Source organism: Drosophila obscura, unplaced genomic scaffold, assembly GCF_018151105.1.
Source record: "Drosophila obscura isolate BZ-5 IFL unplaced genomic scaffold, ASM1815110v1 contig_30, whole genome shotgun sequence".
In the NCBI taxonomy this organism is placed as follows: domain Eukaryota; kingdom Metazoa; phylum Arthropoda; class Insecta; order Diptera; family Drosophilidae; genus Drosophila; species Drosophila obscura.
Genome location: NW_024542818.1, coordinates 1,256,663 through 1,279,168, shown reverse-complemented (window position 1 = coordinate 1,279,168; position 22,506 = coordinate 1,256,663). Strand labels below are relative to the sequence as shown.

Below are 22,506 nucleotides of genomic sequence, written 5' to 3'. Positions count from 1 at the left end.
TTTAAGTTGCAAAATATTCCCACTGGTCCACAATGGGCTAATCGTTGCTTATCCATGATCGGAAATCATATTTCTCGATTTTAAAATTCGGTTTCATATTACCAGCCAGCTAGGACACTCAACACTGAACACATAATTTTACCCAATAGATACAGCTATTTTCTATAAGATTTGCTAACTTTGAGGACTCTTTTTCATGTGATTTTTTATAAAAATAAGGTTTAAACAGAAAAGGTCAACAACAAATAAAAGCATAAACGTAAGTGGGAATGAAATGTAACGTATTGAGTGTGTAACGTAACGTCATGTGAGCACTTGTTGCTAATCAACTGGTAGTATGGACGTTTGTATACCCTATATCCTATAATTAATGTTAAAATTAAGTTTTCCAAGCTCATTTTAAACATAAATAATAACGACACGTGAATTGACATGTTTTCGACCAATTCATTTTATTTCTGGATATGTATATCGCTCTAGATACATATTCTCGGAACCTGTAAACTGCAAACTTTCGATGAGATAATTTTAAAACAATGACTGACTAGTTTCTGCATTAATTTGAGCATGAAATTGAAAACATTTCCAGAAGTCTAATATACCCTCTTCCCCAAGGTTATCCGATATCTATTGGCTTCGATTGTGGCTTACTATCGAATGATATTTTGATCACTATCGATAGGTGACTCGTGAAACCGATTAAGCTTAGATTGAGATTCGATAGATTCAACAGCTGATTGCCTGTGAACTTTTATTTAAAATATAAATAAAACTGTGGTTCAAATGGAGATTGACAAATTTTGACTTAAAATACGTCTGTAGATAATAATGGTTGCACGCGAAATAGCCTGAAACTGGCAGCGGGCGCTGCTTCGCGCAGGAACGCCCTAGGCCATCGCCTGTAGGCGCTCCAAACAAAACGAAAAGAATTGTTGCAAACTTTTTATACATCAACAGTTGCGGAAATGTGGTGACGAAGGTGGAGTGAAAATGCTACCCCCTCAGTCCACACAACATCAAGCAGTTGCTGGAGCTGATTAAGACCAGGGGCTGAAAATACCAGGCATGGCACAGGTCGGACGATTGATGATGCTAGGATAAACTGATGAATAAAATTAAAGGATTTATGCCAAACGAAATAAAGATACGCCTCTGTCTTCAATACATATTGACAAGCCATGAATGGTGATACTTTCTGCAGCTGCTGATAGCAAACAAACTGAAAAGGCAAGTGTTATCCTAATTCGTTCTCTCTCTAGACGCTTTCCAGATTTGATTCATGGAAATAGATTTTGTCGAATGAAAATATCACTCAGTAGCTCATTAAAATATGCAGAAAAAGCGACTGTTTCTTTGATATTTGACTTTTATTTACGATTTTTATTTAGAATACCATTTTCATTTTCATATAATTACACACTAAAATCTAATTTCTCATCTTGTTAACGAAACGGATAACAAATAGTATGTAAATATGTATATTTTGTTTTTCGCTTTTCGCTTTTCTTTTGTGTTTTTTGTAGTGTATGTTTGTGCGTTGCTACGTCTGTGTGAGTTGTGTGGTTGTGAATTTTCCGGTGTTGCTGTTTTTGCTAAGATCTAAGTACCTAACATTGTAGATATTCAACGAACGTGTATGGGGGTGTATACAGCTATTAAATATGTGTAATATGTATATTCTTTTATGTGTATGTATGCATATGCAAATATTCCATGCGCTTCCTTACACTTGCACTTCCGTTTTCCGCTTCTTTCTTTCGTTCGTTCGTTCGTTTCCGTTTCCTATTCCTATTCTCCCACACACACACATACGAGAAATTGAGCCCCCAACAAATAAGCTTAAAGCATAAGACAGTACCGTTCGTCAGTCCGTGTTGCGTGGCGTTGCGTCATGGGTCCATGGGTCATCGATACTCTTCTCCAGTTCCGTTCCGCTCCCCTCCTGTCTGTTACCCCCTGCTTGCTATCGAATAAATTCGAATCCACACAAAACAAACAAACAAACAAAAACCTTCAATATGTCCGGTCCCCGGTCCTGGCATCTTTTCGATTTAGCGATCGCTTAAATAAAACATAAAAACTAAATTAACTTAAGGCATACTCGTACGATACACATCCAAATCTCGTCCCCTGCCTGCTCCTTACGTTATGTTGCGTCCCCTCACACTGGAGGGGAACGGGGCCACCTCCTCACTCCTCGGGCGGCTCCTCGGGCACCTGCAGACTCTGGGCCGACTCCGCGTGCACGGAATTCGCCAGCGAATCGGAGTCCTCCTCGAGCACATTCGTTTTGCTCGGCGGCGGCGTGGGCGGCGGCTGCACCAGATTGGGTATATACTCCACCGTCTCGTACTCGGTCTTGGCCACCGACTCGTGGTCCAGGTCCCGCTCGTGGTTGTGCTCGAGAAGCGGATCCACAGGCACAGGCGGCACCGCCTCATCCGCCTCCTTGGGAACGTTGGGCAGCTCTACCCCTGCATTTCCCGTGTCATTGATGGGCATGGGATCCGCGTGGGGCACCACATTTGGCTCCTCAATGTCGAGGATGATGGGCAATGTCTCGTTCGGCTTCGGCGTTGTCGTGCTGGTCGTTGTCGTGGTGGGTGCAGTGGTCGTCACCAGTTCCGTGGCAGCCAATTGGCTGTCGGTCGTCGTTGTCGTCGTCGGGGTCGGTGTCGCTGCAGTGGTCGTGGTGCTCGTGCTGCTCGTGGTGGGCGGAATTGGTGTTGTTGTGGCGGTCTCATTCCTCTCCAGTTCACTCTCCAGCTGCACAGGCCAAGGCGTGGTGGTGGTGGTCGTGAGTAGCGGCGGCAGGGGACCCACCCCAGCGGTGCCAATGATCACCGAATTAATCAGTGGCTGCCCCAACGTGGCTATAATCGGCGGCAGCAGCTCATCGTTGGACTTGAGCAGCGTCGGCACCAGCATCTGCACCACCGGCTTGGCATCCTCTCCCCCAGCGATCTTCAGGTTGGTCATCAGCAGCGGCAGATCAATCTTGTAGAGCATCGGTAGGACGGTGCACACCTCCTGATCGTTTTCGAAGCACTGCGATCGCCCACGGATACGCGCATCCTGAACGGCCATCAGGCGGCACAGCTCATTGAGGCGCACATCACACATGATCGGATTATCTGAGGGATGGTGGGCAAATGATGAGTCAATGATTGACTGGTCAGGGCTGGTCACGGTCACGGTCGAGGTCACTCACCATCCAGATGTATCTCCAGTTTGCCGGGCACATTGTGATTCTTGCAGCGCGTATTGGTGACGAGCTCGCTCGAGATGGTCGTAATTTGGTTGTTCGTCAGATTGGCCTGGCACAGCACGGGCAGTCCGTTGAAGTCCCGCTCCAGTTTGGTGATGTTGTTGAAGGCCAGCTTCAGGATCTTCAGATTGGGAAGCATCGTCTACAGAAGAAGTGAAAGAAATTGCATTTCAGATCCGTACAAATTAGAGCGTCTCGGGATTCAGCACTTACCGTTTCGAGAGGCGTTAGCTCCACCAGCTGATTGCCAGTCATGTCGAGAATCTCCAGTCGTTGCATGCCATCAAAGTCGCCGAGCAATAGATGCTCCAGCCGGTTGGCAAACAGATGCAGTATACGCAGATTGCCCAAACCGGCCAAGGCGCCGTCCAGGGAGATAATTTGATTGTGATCGAGTCGTAGGTCGATCAGCACCAGCTCCTGCACGCCCTTGGTGCTGGGCAAGAGCCGGGCGATGCGATTGTGCGACAGATCGAGGTTTCTTAGCAGACGCAGGCCGTGCAGCTCCTCCATGGAGAACTCCTCCAGGTCGTTGAACGAGAAATTGGCGTTCTTCAGCTTCACCATGGGCAGCAGCGAGGAGTTCAGCGAGCGAATGTGATTATTGGCCAGGATGAGGGTGTCCAGGCGAACGCAGGCCTGAAACTCGTCCTGGGCCAGGTACTCCAGCTCGTTGTTGCTGGCCAGCAGTTCTTCGAGGTCCGGCGAGTTGCGCAGGACGCGGTCAAAGGAGCGCAGGCGATTGAATTGCACGTGGATCGTCTGCAGGTACCGCATACCGGCCATGTTCGCCGGCAACCGCTCCAGCCGATTGTTGTGGGCCATCAGGAGGCGCAGCCTGCTGCCATCCGGCAGCTCCCCGTCCAGCTCGCTGATGTTGTTCGCATTGATGAAGAGCGACTCGAGCACGTGCAGGTCGTGCAGTGAACCGTTGAGCGTCTCAATCTGATTGCGCCCCAAATGGAGTATCAGCAGGCTCTGCGGAAAGGCGCCTCTGTCCAGCCGCGTGATGTTGTTGCTCGGCAGTATGAGATTCGTGACCACCTGGATGCCCTTCAGGTCGTCCTGCTGCACTGCCCGTATATTGCAGCGCCCAATGTCCACGGTAGCCAGCCTCGGCATGTGGTTCAAGACATGCTTCGGGATCTCGTCGAGTTCGTTGTCGCCGACACTTAGGTAGGTGACATTCGATAACCCACGGAACGGCAGCTCGGGCAGCGATCTATAAATAGCGCAAAGACACAAAAAACAGCCACATTTATTACCACTTCGTGCAAGTATTATTAGAAGCCCCGAAATCGAACTCAAAATCATCAGATGGAATGACTGGGCAATGGATACGTTGCCCCGTCCCATCGAGTTATTGATTTCACGATCTGGAAAGATCTATAGAGCAAAACCACTTAAGCAACTGCTAGATTATCTCCTAGCATTATTGATTTAGTGCATCAGTAGATCTGGGAATCAGATGCGACGCCTCTACTATCAGAGCCCACCTCAAAGAACAATCCAGCTGTTTCCGGATAATTCCACTCGGCGCACCTATCACGAAAATCTGAATGAAGTGACGAACTACGAGAATGTTTGTTTATGAAGGCACTCGAGTGAAATGCTCGTAATTGAGGGATGCAGTGTGCGCGGAATTTGTATTCCCTATCTCTGGTATGGGTATGGGGAAATCTCCTATTCATTTCATTCTTTAAACTGTTCCAGTTAAATCTCCCACAGCTATCCTTTCTTTGACAGTGTTCAAATGATTAACAAATGATTCTTGGAATGCTCACATTAGTTTTGAATCGAATAAAGGGGGTCTGTGGCCCTGGCTCCAGCCACACTCTGGACTTGATGACGCGGGCTTATCAGTGACTGGCACCCATACACCCCACCCATAGCCCCCATTCCAGTAGCCGATGCACGCCAGATCTCTGATCTCTGTGTCTTTATCGATGTCTGCAGGTGGCTATTAAGTTGTCGCCGTCGAGGCGCCAAACGGCCCCATGAATGCCATCCATATTCATGATGGGAACTGGGCTGGATGGCGTGCAAATTGGCGTGCACTGGACGGAGGGGGGTAGACTGGCCATAGAGTGGACATCCTTGGCGCCCGTTATTGGTACAGGTACAGGTACAGGTACAGGTACAGGTAGTACGTGCAGAGCCAAAGCAGTGCAGTTTCTAGATTGATTGGCAGACGCTATTTTTAGAGGCATCCAGATCCAGATCCAGCCAGACATCCATCCCAGCCACATGATCTTGATTGATAGCACGGCTCCAGGGAGGAGTCAGAGTCAGAGTCAGAGGCACTTGTCAAGCGTTGATTATGTAATGAGAAAATGCAACGAGTAGAGCTGACTGCAGGAGAACAGGAGCTGCTGCTGTTGCCTGCTGCCTGCTGCCTTTTGGCCTGCCTGCCTCGAAGATACTGTATCTGTATCTATAATGAGCCCGTTGAACTTGAGCACATGTGGCAGTACATACAAGTAGATAGATGGAGATACAGATGAAGATGAATATGAAGATGAAGATGGGTGATGTATACAGACACATACACACATACTTAGAGGTGCACACATCTCTCCCTCACTCCCTCCCTCTCTCACTGTCTGTGTGTGTGTGTATACTATACCCGATATATATCTACAATTCCTTAACGTCAGCGGCATAATTGTCACACGACCTAAGCTTGGCCCCTCGATCATTGATTGAGCGTAATAATAAAATTCAATTGGACTGCCTGCTACTCGGCTCTGGACTTGGACTGACCCCCACAGACTGTAGGAGGAGGAGAATAACAAAAACATGTTCGAACACATTCCATTTAATTCGTAATCATGGGGTATTGACGCTTCGTATTTAGCCCCAAAAAATCAAAACATCGAAACTTTCCTTCTCATCGATTGTTTGCTTTCCCGCCTTCCGAAAAAAAACAACCCGAAAAAAATCCATCATCTACCGTAGGGGAAGGAGGAGTAGGAGAGGAGACCGTGACTGGGTGGGTAGCATTATCGCTAGCATTGGGCCCAGACAGACATCCCATAATTATAATCGAGGGGAATATTCCATAGTCTATTCGGTTGTCCATTAATTATGCACGAGAGTAGTTATCATAATTAATTGTCAGGCGAACGAAGCCGTCAACACTTTTCGCACTTTCTCAGGGCTGCCTGCTGCCTGGCTGCTGCCTGCCTGCTGTTGCTGCTGCTGATGCACTCTGATAATAGCAATAACAACCATATTAATAGCCTCAAACAAATCTGCGAGTGATTGAACATATAACCTACGAGTGTACGCACACACAGACCAATACAAAATACATATGGTATGGTATGGTATGGTATGGTATGGTATGGAATGAGCTTATCGCCTGAGAAAAGCACAAGACCAATGTGATCAATCTATCTATCAAAAAGGTCATATACGAGGGAGTGTATGATTGTATTACTCATTGCATAGCATACCACACCATCGTGATCTTGAGAACATCCACACATTCACATTCATATTCATATTCACATTATTCTCGGGTGTCCTGTGCCGCAGAAAGTTCATTCGAGGCCTCCCCTCATTCAATAGTTGTCTACAACTCGAATGAGCCACTGATTAAACCGATCGTAAAAAGCAATCATTAAAATTGAGTTTATTATTTTGGCGCCAGTCATAAAACCAGATTGTACATAAATAAAAATCAACAAAAAACAATATCTCTTATCAGGGCACTGGTGCGTCCATATGTGATCCATATATGGGCTAAGAATGGAACTTAGAAATGTACTTGAACTACTGGCACTCAAAGCTAAATCTATCTATATTTTAAATGGAAGAAATAGATATATCAGAGCTCTGAATAGATCTAACATAATTGGGATTAAATCGGACACTTAGGTCTTAAGATATATCTTTTAATTATACCAAAGTTCCCTTTCAGTCATTCAAAGAACTGTGCATTTCAGATCGCATCTTTTGTTTTTTTTTTTTTTACCGAGAACTGATCCATCGGCTTGTTCTAAGAACTGGACTACAAATGGGCATGGGTATCATCAACATGTGATGTTTACAATGAAAGAGTTTCTTCATTCATTATGGGGATTGTCTTTCAAATGTTCTGTCGAATCGATAACGCCCGCAATCACAGACAGTGATGAGGAAACTCAACCGAGAGCCGCTGATACGAGGGGGCTGTGAGCGGAGAAATCATGATTCGGTCGGGTCGGTGCCGTTGGTGGTGCCTCAGAGACACAGAAATAAACACAGTCCACAGGGTAGCAGTATTTTTCCTGACTTGGTTGGCATGATTTGGTCAGAGCGCGATATTAAGGCAATAGGTCAATTATTATAAATTGACATCAATGTAAAAAGTGTTCGCCAGCCGCTAGCCGCCACCCAGCCTCCCGTTTCAGAGCCACTGCCAGTGGCAGTGGCAGCACGCGCTCTTCGCTGAATGCAGAGACAGACAGACAGATAGACAGAGAGACAGAGAGACAGAGAGAGAGGGAGAGAGATGCGCAGATCGGAGATTGGGGAGATCGTGCAACAACACTGATTCGATTAGGTTGAGTAATTAAATCATTCAGTTTTACATACGAGTATGTGCACATTCGAATGACTGACTGACTGCATGAATGAATGAATGAATGATTATGAAATGAATGAGAGGGTTAGAAAATTAAAAAACGCTCAAATGTGATCCCAGGAAAATCTAGGAACAGTCATCGGAAGCTTCTGGAAATTCAGACAGAGAGTCTTAATTTATTGGGTAAACACCTCCCAAAAGGGAGGAAATATATTCCGTTGTTAGTGAGTGTCAAAACTATTAAATCTCCCATGTGAGTCTCAGGTGGTATATGTATAACCTTTTGAACCCTTTGACTTCTACGAATTGGCTAATGTTTCCACGACTCAATAGAATAGGGGATTGTTAGCGTTATTTTAGTTTTTTTTTATATTTCTGAAGAACGATTTTACCGCGGTTTCTTCAAGAATAAAAAATACAATAAAATTAACTTGCTTCTTTAAAACTCAAGGAATTAAAAAACTATGCCGAAAATTAAAAGAAATAATTTAATAGAATAAACTCAAATTATTTCTAGATCAAAAAGGCCAAAAAAAAAAGAGTACTTTTTCCCAGAAAATACCAACGATTAACCAGTGCTAAAACGTATACTAAAAGTGATACTCCTTGAATGAATTATCGTGGCGTGGGGCACAAAGAGAGCCTTGAGTCATGCGAGTATATTTTTTGTTTTGAGTTCGAACTCCATTAAAATTGTGAAGCCGTCGAAGTCAAATATCAATGAACCCGCCGCCAGGCGCTTATGAAATAGGCTCGAATTTTGTTTCAACTCGTATATTTTTGCAAACTGCAGAGCGGAAACAGAGATGGGGATAGAGGACAGGGGATCGTATTTATTTATATTTTGTTATTTATTATTTTTAAATTGCAAATATATAAAAACACACACACACTGTGGAATCGGAATTCATTCAGAGTCAGAATCAGAGCCAGAGCCAGCGCCAGAAAACGTGCAAAAGCGATTCCAATAAACTGCAATTATCAATTTTGTATACGCATTAAGTATACGACGCGTCGCTGGCGGTGTCTATAGTCGTATATGCCGTATATACCACATAGAGACTGTAGGTACCGAGATCGCTGTACAGCAGAGACGGGGGCTATATATGTACATAGATGTATGTACATACATCATGTGTACTCGGTGGAAATTGATAAGCCGCGCAGCTATTCAATTATCAATAATACAAAAAAGACGAAAGCCGGGACGGGACGTACCGAGAGAGGCAGCAGCCGCTTCTTCTTCAGAGATGAGATGCTTAGTTGGTACTGGATTACGATAGGATCCAATTCAATTCAATCCAATCGAATTGAATCGGCTTTGGATCGTATCGGATCTAATAATCTGGTGGCGCAGAACAAACATCTTGCCATAGCCCGCGCTCTGCTCGTAATTTGTATCAATTCATGGAATGGCATGGCATGGCATGGCATGGCATCGGCATCGGCTGGTGGATTACCGAGACGGGCCTTTCCACTTCCTAATTGAAAAATTAAAATTAAATCGGTAATTATGACTCGACTTGACCGGGTCCACCTCCATCTGCATCTCAATTTGCCCAATTGACGGTATGGATGGCCATAGATAATGAGGCGTCTCTGGACACTGTCTCCGTCTCTGATCTCTCTTTGGCTTTGACGTCAACTCAAAGCCACCCCGATCCGTACTTTCTGTCCGTTCCGTTGCGATCCGTCCGTTGTTATTGTTTTAGTATCTACTTGGGTTGTAAACAAGCCCTGGGAGTAGCCAGAAAGCACATTTTTTGTTTTTCGTGCATTTACATAAGTAGAATACATGTACTGTATATGGAAATTTGTATACTTTTTTCATTATATTTCGCTCGGTTTTTATTGGGTTTAAGGAACCTAAATTGATAGCCATGCGAGCGGAAAATTCTGCCTGCTTCTCAACGGAATCAGGGAACTGGAACTGCCGCCAGGCTAGGCCAGGGGAACTCTCTCTCTCTCTCTGTGGCTGCCGACAGATTGGCCTTGAACCATGAACTAAGTAGCAAATGATCCACGATCGATCTTCAATTTAAACAAATAATATATATCAAATACAACAAAAATTACCTTAGTCCATTCCATTGCATGCGCAGCTTGTACAAGTTGAAGTTCATATCCGTAAACGAACGCATCTCCAGGTCATCCAGTTGGGAGTGGGTGATCTTCAGGTCGGTGTGCACATCGGGATTCAGCTTATTGGCCAGAGTGTCCACAATGGCATTGAAGGACTCGAGCTTTTCGCATGAGAGCTCCACATAGTTGGAGGCCTTGCCGGTATCGCAGGTGCAGGGCGAGATCTCCGGACGGACCGAGCACTGCAGCGAGGCTATGTGGAATACGGCGTACATGAGGGAAGTCATTTTGTGGCCGTCTCTTCCACAATATTTTCTTTACAATTAATTCTTCAATTCACTTTCTCTGTGTCACGTTACACACCAGTCACAAGTCACGCGTCACAAAGTCACTGTTAACTGTTCACTGTTCACAAATCACTATTTATGCTGTTGCTGTTCTTCGGATCGAGGATGCGGAGGTGCATGCCGTTGGGCGGCGGATTATCAACTGTTTGTACGTCTCAGTGGCGGCGCAGGCAGCTCGGGGAATATTGCTGACTGTGGCCCGTGGTCTGGGGAAAACACACACACAAACACAACCTATGGGCTCGATCGATGGGCTAAGCGAACAGATGTGTGCGTGATGCGGGGGTTTCCATAGTTTTCCGTGCAGGATTTTTGTCGGTTATTCTGTGGAACCGATTCTCACTTTTCGAGCTCTGGCATCGAATTTCACTGACTTCCCGTTGCGCTTATGCTTATGCGTAGGGGTCTAACGGCACACACACACACACACGCACGCAGGGTACGGACCATCGACACACACACACACACACGCTGGTTAGGGCACCCTCTCGGATCGGGGATTTGGTATGGATGGGATTCGGTATGGAGATTGGGCTCCAATATTCACTCCGCCGTACTCGTACCGCGCTCACGCCCGTCGACACGGCCGGGCTGCTCTTTCTCTCTCTTGTCTCTTGTCTCTTTCTATCTCAGTCGTTCGGCGGCTGGGCTGACCTCTTGACCCGCGGCCCCAGTGTACATAGATCGGAGCAATGCTTGGAATTAATCTTCTAAAAAATTGTTGTATTGTTGATTTGTTTTCGAAAAAAACCGCGAGTACTCTGGGACTCTATTCTGTGTTCAGTATTCTGTGTGTGGGTTGTGCTCGTATATGGGTGGGTATGGTATGGGTATAAGGTTCGATCGAATCGATCTCTCGCGCACTCGTAAGTAATATTTTTTGCCCGATTTGTAGCCCGGTGATCACGTCTTTATTCCAGCACGGTCCGTTGCGAGTGTCGGTCTCGGTCTGGGAGTGGGAATCAAAACGCTGAGGATCCGATCCCATCCATCCGTATGCTGCGCGGTCGCTGCGACACGTCGCTGCTGCTTCTGCTGCTTCTCTCACACACACTCTCTCTCTCTATCTCTCTGTCTGGGGTTTTTGTCTTCTGTTTCCGCTGCACTCGCAAATCTCTCGCGTCTCTTCTTTCTCTCTCTATCTCTCTCTCCTGTGGAGCGACTTTTGGGTGGTTTGAGGTGCAAGTTTCGGCCCAAAGGCCATATCTGTATAAGGGGGTGAGGCATAGGTGCTAAGAGGGCGCTCTCTCAATGGGCACCTACATACATATATCTAGCCATGGGCGAAAATGAGAGGCGACTCGGAAGAGCGGCAGTGCCTCTTGTTTATTTAAATATTCCTAGATTAACAAAAAAGGTGAAAGTTTCTCAGAGAGCCCTCTCGGGGTAGATGAGTGGCCTCACCTTGCTGCAAATACACCTTGGCATTGGCCTATTGGGAGGGAGGTGGAGGCCGGCCGGCCGGCCTGCTGCCATGCCACGCCACAATTGTCCACGACACTCAATTACATGTGTTCCTTGTTCTGTCGGCGCCAGGCATCAATCTCCATCTCCCATCGGCCATCTCGATATGCAGCAGCAGCAGCAGCAGTCGGCGCCAGCGCTGCCGCTGCCACTCTGCCACTGCTTGTGCGTGTTCTCCACCAAGATGTGCCCCCTTTGAGCGCGAGGCTGGGAGTTGGCTTCACAGGAACGTAGGCCATGCCGTCGTCGATCTATGTATGGGGCATCATTATCATCGTCATCATCGATGTACGTCGAGAAGGCGATGCATATGGATATGGGCACATGTTCGATACACATGCTGCTGCTACACACATACAAACTTACATAAATCCATACATATGTGTGTGCTTATGTACGTGCATGTGGTGCATCTTGTTATGCTGCTTGTCTGTGTCTCTGTCTGTCTGTCTGGCTGCCACTTTTACGCACTTTTGATAAATTGTCCTTTAGACACTGCCACACTGCTGCACGCACACATGCCCTGCCCTGTCCTGTCGCCTGCAGCAACTTCGGGAGATGTTTTTAATTACATCTTTAAATCTTCTCCGATCCGTTCCGTTCCAGTGCCTTGTGCCAAGATGATCTTGGGAATGCCTAGGCTCTGAGCACTGGACTTTTGGTCAAGGATTAGCGACGACACTAATTGAGATCGAGTCACAAACAATTCAATCCCCCCCCAACAGTGCACTGTGATGAAAATTTTCCATCAAAGCTACTTGGCGCCAGCGCCAGCCTCAATCCCTGGCGGAGGAGGGGGGCCAATGCATCAAAGTCTGCAGCCTTAATTTATTTCAAAGTTCTGGTAAACCGCATACATAATGAACCAGGCAGGGGACCCTTAAATGCCCTGGCTGCGAATTCCGCGCATTCCCCGAGACGGAGACCGCAGACCAGAGAGCAGACCCAACTGAACCGCTTTCAATGCGCGTGCCAGCTCTCCCCTTTTGGGGGCAATTAATCATCGGGTGGAGAGGCCCGCAAGTGCTTGCCACTTCTGCATTCTGGCGGTGACACACACATCCATTTAGGCTGCCATCTCTGGAGCAGTCTTGCGCACTGTTCTCTGTGGGGTGATCCTTTCGTACGATCGATAGAGATTCTCTGTCTAGTATTAGGAATAGATATCGATTTTAACGACCCAAGTTATTGGATCACAAATGACCATCGCATTGACATCCATCTGCTGTTTTCTGCTATACACTTTCGAAACGCACTGTCCCGCGTTGTCCCACTGTCACGACCGAATAACTGTTGTTATTAAAAATATACATCGATTACGTAGCCATTCTATTTATAAAATACAATCATCACAGAGTAAATATTTAAAGAAAAGCGCGATATATTAATTATTATTATTTATTCGTACAATTTTTATTTTCTTTGCTCGATTTTTGTTGTTTTTGTGTTTTTGATTTTTGTATTTCTTCTTGTGTTTTTTCGCACATAAATATCCCCAACAATTTTAATGTGACACTTTTTCGTGTTTCGAATGCAGGCGACAACAATATTAAGAGTAGGTAGGATAAAGAAGGAATTTCGTGACGATGGACGGGTATGGGAGCCGCATGGTCGCATGGAATGCCAGATGGCTTGGGTTAGTTGTGGTATGGGGCCCGGTGTTGGTACAGGTTGTTCCCTGTACCGGCCGGCCCCCTTCGCCACTATTAGGCGCGCGTAGGCTGTTGTAATGGGTCTGTTTTTGCACTGTCGCCACTTGAGCGGATGGCTGCAAATTCCTGATTGTTCGTCATCAGCAATCATGTGCCTTCCGGCGGCTCACGTCAATGGGCGAGTGGGCCAAAATATTTTAGCTGGAATTCGGCTGTCGTCACGGGTCTGTTGGCCAAGACCCAATACGTCATGCGACACGGGGACGCCATCGCCACTTGGGAGGACTGACTGCAATTAAAAGCATTTGGATGTTATCATGCCCTACCATCGCATCAACGTGTCTATAAATTCCGTCCATTGTCCATCAGCCATCGTCCATCGCCTTTGTTTCGGTTAATATGCTCCTTTTTTGTGTGTGTTTTGTTTGTTTTTTGTATCGTTATTTTTTTTGTGTGTGGGTTTAATTTCGTTTCCAGCAGTGTGCGGATATATCGGTTGGGTATTATAATTATAATTATTATTATTATTATTATCATGTTATCGTTTTACTCGGTGCGTCGGGTGTGGTGGTGGTGGTTACTTCCGTATTCTGATTCCAATTCTCATTTCGATTGTGGTTTGACTGCTGCCGCCGCCGTTGTCGTCTCCTCGTTTAAACAGAACTTAGCAATTAACTAAAATTATATATGTACGGTATGATTTAAGGTATAATGTACAACAAGCACACCACACACACACACACACACACACACAAAAACACACACACGAGCGATGTGGTGCGGTGGGGTGGTGGTCACTTGTTAGGCTCCCAAAATGGTTCTTCGTCTACTTCTGCTCGGTGAACTTGGCGATCTGCGGATACTTGCTGGGCGTAAAGTCAACATCCTGCTTGATTCGATCGCGCACATTGCTGCGCATCGCGTCCGTGTAGGACGCTTGGATGGCCGCATCGTGGGTCATCGTATCGATCACAGCATCTAAGTTCACTGAGGAACTGGCGGCAGTTCCGTTTGCACTGACGCCCAGCCCGGCGCTCTGTATAGCCCGCTGCACTCCGCTGGCAATCAGACACTCCACGTTGGCCGTGGGCTTATCCGTCTGGATGATCTTGCGACGCTTGGCGGACATGCCAGAGATGTAGGCGTCGGAGTAGGGTGGCTGTGGCCCGTTTTGCTGCGCAAACACAAAGAGATATTAATTTCTGAACAGGTGTGGTACGTATAGGGGCGGGGGGCACTTACCTCAGTCTGGGTCTGTAGGTCGCGCGTTATCGCGGGCAACCAATCACTGGGGAAACTCATGTGCCAGGACTCTGAGCCAACAACCACCGGTGGAAGAGGTGTCTCTGCTACGGGAGCACTGTTGGTGGTGGTGGTGGTGGGGGCGGTGCTACTGCTGCCAGCCACTTCGGTCATCTCCACGTCCGTGTCGAGCGTTTGCGTCTGTGGCTGCTGCTGCTGTAGATTAAAAGCACGCGACGGTGGCGCAACGAAAGGCTGCGATTAGTTGCGTCTTGGATAACTTTTGATGCTGGAACAGAGAAGTGTGTTGGAAACTTACTTCTACGCCATCAGCGGAAAGGTTTGCCTGCGAGCTACGGAGGACAAGGAACTGTTGGGCGTCAGCGGTGTTTGTCTGTGTTGGAATTTGGGGGTCAACGTAGACCCACAAAGCTTCATTCTGGAAACCTGCAAGAAGATGTAGGCCAGTGATGTTGGTCAAAAATGTTGCCAAATGGTGGATCGTAAGATATACTCACTGGTCCGCAGTGGGGTGCGCAGTATGGTCATCATTTGGTGCCAGTAGATCTCCGCATTGTCACCGCCCAGGCACAGGAAGAGTACGCTGAAGAGGCGTACACGGAACTGCTCACAGATCTTCTTGAGGTTCTGCTCGAACTGGGCCACAGTGCTGGGGCCCGAAATGCACAGCTCCATGACGAGGCGCAGACTCTGGCGCAGGAGATTAATCACAGATTCGCGCGAATTGTATTCCGGAAGCTCGTACTGCGGCAAATAGATCAGGCTGCCGTTGAACCAATCCAGGGCGCGACTAATGGCGCCGGGTATGGTCTCCTCGTTAATGGGCGCCCCATCGAAGACGCTGTTGTTCAGGAAGGTGCTCAGCTCCGAGCGCAGATTACTTGATCTATCACTGAAGGCTACTGATGATGATGATGTCGGTGTGACTGTGGATGCGGCTGAGGCTGCGACTGGGGCTGTGCCAGGGGCTGTGCCTGGGGCTGCAGCTGCGGGTGGTGCGCCCATGTTGACCGCATTTGTGCGGTTGGGTGCGGTTAAAAAGTTTACCATTTCGGCAATTCCGACGCTGACATTGACGGCGCCTGCTAGAGCTGATTGCGCAATATTTTGTACAGTATTAGAAAACGTATTTGTGAGTCTTGATGGTGGGGTGGTTAATGGTCTGTTTAAGCGATTGTGGTACATGGCTTCCATGCGCTGCAATTGACGTCGTGAGATTGTCGCCGCCGACCTTGTGGTGGGGGTGCTTCTGCTGCCTCTGTCAGCTGCCAAGGCCGACTGTACCGACGGCCCATCACGATTGATTGTCAACGGACTATCACGATTGATGGTCGACGGCCAGCCAGGATGGATCAGACGCACTTGGAACACATTTGGTATGCTGATATTACCAATGATGGTGACCGGAGCCTGAGCCTGGGTCTGGGAACTTGATTGAAGATAGGACGGGCTTTCTCGGTTGGCTTGATACGGGGTCAATATTTGCGAGAGCCAGTGTGAATCATTACCACTACCACCGAGTCGATTGCGACCAGAATTGACTGCGATGACATGGATAGAAGGCAGATTAGAGATACGAGAGATGGAAGCCAGTGCCCGAAAGATGTGCCTTGGATGCACACTGCTGTTGCTACCCCAAGGCACACCCTTCTATTGGCAACCAATTTGCATGCATTTTGGTTTCCGACTCCATATCTGTGCAATGCGAGCGAGCATGAAGAAGCGTGCGGCGCAGAGTGGCGTGGTGTGACAGACAACGAAGATGTTCTAAACGATAGCTATAGCTACCCACTCATCGGTGTAGTAATACTTACCAGAATTCGCTGCTCCGCCTGCAGCCGCGGCTGCTGATGACGAGCCCGATGACGAGGCACCGCCTGCTGCTCCTCCTGCGGGGGCTGGGTTTGTCCTGCGATTGTTGTTGGTGCTGCTGCTGTTGTTGTTCTGCGGCAACGGCTCCGGCTCGCGAATGTGGTGGCTGTTGCAGGGCAGGAAGCGATCGAAGGCCGTGTGAGTCGGCGCGATGCGTCCGCCCCAGTTGTTGTTGCCGCCAATCTGGATCTGTGGCCGTGAGGTGGAGCGCGTCTGTGTGGCGGTTGTCGGCAATGTGTTGGCCCGCTGCTCCCCACTACGCGTGCCTGTCGAGGTCGAGGCGGTGGCTCCTACACCGCTGCCGCTGGCACTATTGTTCGCCGCGGAAGCTTGTTCATCAGCAGCAGTTGCACTCTCGGCGGTCGATTCGGGAGCAGACTCTGGTCCCGGGGCTGGGGGACGTGCGGCAGCAGCCACCACATGCACGGGCAAGTTGATGGACATAATGTTGGGGGCGCTGAACTCCACCTGCACATCGTTATTATCGTTGGTGGCTCTGTTCACCACGGCCTGAATGAGACGGGCCATTTCCATCTGGGGATCTGCAAAATATGAAGCATTAGCACGGTCATCTTAACGCCAAATGCGGGCAAGGAAAACATATTAGAGGCTGGCAAGCCAAGCAAACAAAAATAAGAACGGAAAAAGGTTAATACGGAGCTGAGAGTCGCAGCTCGGAACAAGGGGTGCAATCGTGAATGAAATGGGAGTTACGGGACAATGCCTGAGATGGCGGGTAAAATCAACAACAATCGAACAACAAAACATACTGGGCGGTGGCAGGGCCACGGGCATATACAGCCGCAGCCTAGGTGGCACTCGGGGACCTTCAAACTGATCTGGAGCTTCATCTAGAAATTCGACAAAGGACATAAGGGCGTTTCAGAATTCAGGATACGGTGTACAGTTTAACGTTTACAATTATGGAGAGTTTCTCAGTTATTAAATCACAAATTATACACATGAAACGCACTGCACACCGTAGAACACAAATCTCTTACCCAATGAATTTTGTGGCTGTGGTTGCGAGGCCTGAGGGGCTGCATTGGGTGCCACCATGGGCTCATCGACGGGATCCTCAACGGTGCCGCCATCGTTGGGTATGCCAATGGCGGCCACCGCTCCGACAGCCATCTGGACAGCGGCTTCGGCCGCTTGGGCTGCCTGAGCAGCCTCAACGGAAGCCAGGGCTGCAGTTTGGGCTGCCCCATGGGCCAAGGCGGCGGCCAAGGCTGCCGGACTCGGATTTGTGCCTGCTGCATTCGGCGTGCCGGTAGCTGTCGCATTTTCTGTTGCCCCCGCACTGGGTCTAGCATTTCCTCTGTTCAAGGCAGAGGCATAGTTAGCCCCTGCATTTGCAATTATCTGTGCAGCTGTACCCAAAGTGCTCCTTGTGGCCTCATCGATGGTCCTTGGTAGGCCCGGGGGCCGTGCGCCTGGTGCACGCTGGTCAATATTATTGGTGGTGGCCTGCTGCATGACCTCGAGGGGCGTAAAATGCGGTGTGAATATATTGTTGGAGCGTATGTAGCCGCTCTGCTCCACGAGAATGGGCCGACAGGTGAGCACGCGTGGACCGGGCTCCGAGAGGTCCAGCATCAGGTCGGATATGGCGTGCTGAGCGTGCGATAAGTAGTGGAAGGCCTCCGAGACACGGTCAAAGATGCGCTGGGCATTCTCCCGTCCGGTAGTGTCCTGCGGGCGGAAGAGAAAGAGCTTAAGTAGGAGGTGAACTGTAGCTATGGGTTCCCTTTTGGGACTTACATTCTCCTCAAATGTGGGATCGTTCTCGAGTATGTCGTAGTAACGATCAATGAAGGGCGTCAGACGCGTCTGAACACCACGATAACGCTGTATGACATGGCCCAGAACCTGCGGGCGAGTACGACGACGAGTAGCGCCACTTGGACCTCCATTGGATGCAGCGCCTTCGCCGCCAGCTGCAGCATCGCTCGCACCTTCTACAGTGCTGGCACCGGAAGCAGCAGCAGCACCAGCCGGTTGGCCGCCTACAGCTCCCTCGGCATCCCCGTCTGGTGTGGGGGTGGCGGATCGGTCCGAGCCCCCATCCGCAGCTTCTTCATCCTCCGAATCAATAACATCTTCAATGATGACGGTGGCGGCTGTGGTCTCGCCATTGGTGTCGGCAGCTGCTCCAGCGGCACCCTCGAGAGCGGCCTCTCCGGCACGCGGCTCAATCGTCTCGCCGCTCTCGTTGGTGTACACCGTGGGCAGCTGGAGGACAGTGTAGTTGCGTGCGCCCGTGCGGGTAAGGGCGGCTGTCACAGCGTCCTGGACCATGTCGATGATGTTGTTGTTACGTGGCATATCAGTCGAGGAGACGCCCACCTCCACCACTGTCGACTCCATGGACCAGCGACCGCGCTGCAGAATGTCCAGCGATTGGTTGTTCAGCCCCACCGAAGGGTTCTCCAGATAGGCGGCGATGTTGTTGGCGCAGTCAATCATGTGCAGGGCCACAGTGATGCGATTGATGCAGAAGGACGAAGAGTTTGGGAAGCGACCGGGTGGAGTGCGTGTCTGCAGATTAACAAAACATCAAATGAGTAAGGAGCTTCAAAAGAGAGAACCTCTCCTCTTACCCCAGCCCCGGGACCGTTTGGCACTGGTATGGACATGGTGCCCACTAGCATGCCATCGAGGGCGCGGAAGTAGGGCGAAGTGCGCATGCTGCCTGGCGGTGGACGTGCCACCGAGCGTACGGGACGCATGGGCTCATCGTTGTGCCGAGCATTGGCGCCACGCTGCGAGAAGGGCGGACGCTCGGCGACGTGCAATACCTTGCCAGCGACATCTGCAAAGGAATAGGCCAGCAAATTAGCAAAAGTACGCGGATGTGGCTGCGGGACAAATGACTCACCGTATTCCTTGACTTGCTTATCGTCGGCCAGCACACGCCCCTGGTAAATGATGCGCTGATTCTCTGCTGCAATGCTGGTCTTCTCAGCTATTTGGTCCTTCAACTGGCGAATCGTGATCTACGGGAGAGAGAGTGGGAGAGGGACGTGCGCGGGCATAAGTGGAAGCCACTAGACTCTGGACACACAACCTCAAAAATTACCTCATTGTCGATGTTGAATTCGTGTGTGCGCGCATCCAAGGTTTTTACCTTAAGATTTATTTGCATTTTTGCTGCCGTCTGTTATCTGGACTGCCGCGAAAATCAGTGAAATTCTTTTCTTTTGCACCGCACACCGCACAAAAAATACCAAACAGAAGGTTGCAAGGGTGCTGACGGGAGGGGGAAAATCGGTTTCGGTGTCGCTGTCACCTTCTGTCTCGCTCGCCGTTTTTCGCGCTGGCAGTTTTATCGTTTTACCTTTGCTCCTCGCCACGCGTTTTCTGATATTGTTGTGTACGCACGCAAAGTTTACCGAGCTGTGAAAAGTGTATGACGAAATATTTGATACAATTTGGGGCTCAAAATGGTTTAGTTGTTGTTACTATTAGCGGCAGAGAATATAGTGTTTAATATTGATATAACAATATATCGATATATATTTTTTTGTTGATAATATATTTGTAGGTGATATATTTATTTGGACTGACGAAAATATTAATATAATCTGGATATTCCTGTGAGATATGATGTGTTATCAAAGACACAGTGCAAATTGACACCATTTTTTAGATGTTTCATGTTATAAGACACGACTTTTACTTTAAACTGAAGTATCGATAGAAAACATCGAGTACACTCTTGACATATGCGATGATGTCACGCTGTTCTATTTCAATCGGTCTGGCAGGGCTGCTGTCAGTGCTGGGCAGTGGGCCACCTTTCATAGGCGCTTCGCTTAAACTAAATCTCAATGTGTTCTAGACTTTACCACCTTGAATTAGCTAAAATAACCTGGTTCCCAAGGGAGTTCCTTTGATTTCTCCCCCAAAACTAGCACATTCGTACAAGTTAACTGCGACTGAATAACATAAAAATGTAGAAGGTACGGCCCACACATACACACATGTGTAATCCGCCCCGTCACCCGTCGCATCCCCACCATACCTACACCCTTCAGATCTAGCTGCCTTTGACTGCATCCTGTGGGAATTTTTCGGCACTGCACACGGAAGCGGCGTTTGAATAATAAAGAAAAGGAAAACGGGGGAAAGTCAGCAAAGACGCAAAGGTGTGGTGGAACTTTTCGCTTTGAATATTTAAGTGGCGCTGCGGCAGCAGCCGTAGGATGGGGTAAAGCAAGCCGCAGCTAACACAATTTTCCGTACCGCAGCCCACGTTGCAAGAAATGTGCGGAAATTTGATTTAATGTCTGCGATTGTGAGCCTTTCCACGGGTTCAAAATGATTGGGCCGAGCCAAGGCCTTGTTCTTGAGGGGAAAAGCTGCCACGGAAATGGGCTCTGTGCTGGCAGATTGTTGAGTAGCGACCCTGGGAAAGATGCTTTTTAAACGGCAGGAAGGCCGATGCACATTTTCTTATCCAGGCACAATTGAAATATTTGTTGGTTAGCAGCATTAGCATTGGTGTGTGTTTGTGTGGCTGCACGCCGCTTGCCTGAATTATCAAAAAATCAAACAACATGGCTTTGTGATTTTAATTTAACAATGTAATTGCATTAGTGACAAGCGTGCAAGTAGGCCGCCATATTGCTTAAGCCTCGCTCCATTCCGTCTGTCAGACTCACCTGGCAAAATCTTAATCCCCAAAAAATACACCACACAGCCTAAAACACAAGAAACGCTTAATTGTACAAGTTTTCCTAGTTTTTTATCACTATATTTCTCAGATATCTGGAGAGTTTTTGTTGGTTATATGTATATATAAGCACGAAAATGAATTTTACACACCGTTCTAAAACAAAACTCCCTGACTGCTAAAATGAAAATGACAATGAGCTTTCTTCTAGGTACAGTGATTGCATTTACGAATGTGTGTGTAATCAGTATTGATAAACGTCGGAATTGCCTGGAGAGTGTTAAATAGCGCAATTGTGTGAGTTTGCTTTGATTTAATTAGATAATTATATAGAAATATCTATTTACGATAAAGTGTTGTGTGTCTAATGAGGAAAGAATCTGTACACCAATCCGCGGCACTACGCATTACGGCAATATTATAATTGTGAGTATTTTGTATTATAATTTTAAGTGGGATATGGGTTAAGTTAAGCCCTGTGTAAATGGGGTAGCAGCAGACTGGCTGCAAAAATGTATTATGTTTGATTTTTATTTTCCTTTTCCATCAAAAAATTTACCAGAAATTGCAGGTCGCAAAAAGCCTTTAGTGATGGACAAATCAACAGATTTTTGTTTAATCTACAGATTACCATAGTAATTAGCAATTACATACATACATACAAAAATATCCATATAAATGATTGATGTGCCATGCATTACATTTCTTTTGAAATGGGAGAGCTCGCATAACTAGGGGCGAAATATATAATAATTATTACAATTTATACTCAGCCAGGGCCAAGTGCAAGTTTCACAATTTACAAATTGCTTTTAAATGGGCTGTAAAAAAGTTTTAATGAGTTTTCCCACCCACCACTCCAGTCCAGTCCGACTTCTAAGCACCGCATCCCTCTTCTGCACCCATTCCCCCTGCCACCTCCTCATCCTGTCGGCTATTGCTGTTTATGCATTTTCATTATCATTTTCTTTCCTTTTTTTGTATTTTGTTGTTCGCGGGTACTTCCCTCTCGTTTTCCATTTTCCATTTCCATTTGTTATTTAGCAAGTATTTTTCGTTATTTTTCATTTCAGTAAAGTTTGTCCTGTGCCAGTGGCACAGGCACAGGGCCATGGGCGTGACACTTGCTGTGCCATTGAATGGAAAGCGCTTGGACTGGGGCCGCTTAATGAAATTATATCAATCGGGTGGGGATCAGCTAGGACAGCCACCCCCAAAGAGCCAGTTCCTACCCACGTCTGGCAGCTGGCAAATGACATTTGCTTTCTCCAATTGTTCATATTTTCATTAAGCGAAATTTGAATTTCCCC

General features: G+C 47.8%; 2 protein-coding genes across 6 annotated transcripts; both read right to left on the bottom strand.

Moving 5' to 3' along the window:
* Window positions 1-1,353: 1,353 nt before the first annotated feature.
* On the bottom strand, window positions 1,354-10,564 carry LOC111068774 (leucine-rich repeat-containing G-protein coupled receptor 6). Its single transcript, XM_022358487.2, has 4 exons — window positions 9,915-10,564; window positions 3,482-4,490; window positions 3,212-3,410; window positions 1,354-3,134 (listed from the first exon to the last, which is right to left on the bottom strand). The coding sequence occupies exons 1-4, from the start codon at window positions 10,205-10,207 to the stop codon at window positions 2,191-2,193; spliced, it is 2,445 nt and encodes an 814-aa protein (XP_022214179.2). The 5' UTR covers window positions 10,208-10,564; the 3' UTR covers window positions 1,354-2,190.
* Window positions 10,565-13,185: 2,621 nt separating this feature from the next.
* Window positions 13,186-21,301, bottom strand: LOC111068798 (large proline-rich protein BAG6). 5 transcript variants are annotated; one of them, XM_041594630.1, is made up of 12 exons: window positions 21,186-21,301; window positions 19,601-19,917; window positions 19,400-19,517; window positions 19,122-19,333; window positions 18,283-19,059; window positions 17,520-18,213; window positions 17,289-17,369; window positions 16,461-17,060; window positions 15,144-15,737; window positions 14,945-15,072; window positions 14,626-14,880; window positions 13,186-14,557 (listed from the first exon to the last, which is right to left on the bottom strand). In XM_041594630.1, the coding sequence occupies exons 2-12, from the start codon at window positions 19,664-19,666 to the stop codon at window positions 14,210-14,212; spliced, it is 3,873 nt and encodes a 1,290-aa protein (XP_041450564.1). In that variant the 5' UTR covers window positions 19,667-19,917; window positions 21,186-21,301; the 3' UTR covers window positions 13,186-14,209. The 5 variants fall into 5 exon arrangements, with proteins under 5 accessions (XP_041450564.1, XP_022214224.2, XP_041450565.1 ...); XM_022358532.2 differs by lacking the exon at window positions 21,186-21,301 and having other exon boundaries at window positions 19,601-20,011; XM_041594631.1 differs by lacking the exon at window positions 21,186-21,301 and having other exon boundaries at window positions 14,626-14,841; window positions 19,601-20,010.
* Between the last annotated feature and the right edge of the window lie 1,205 nt (window positions 21,302-22,506).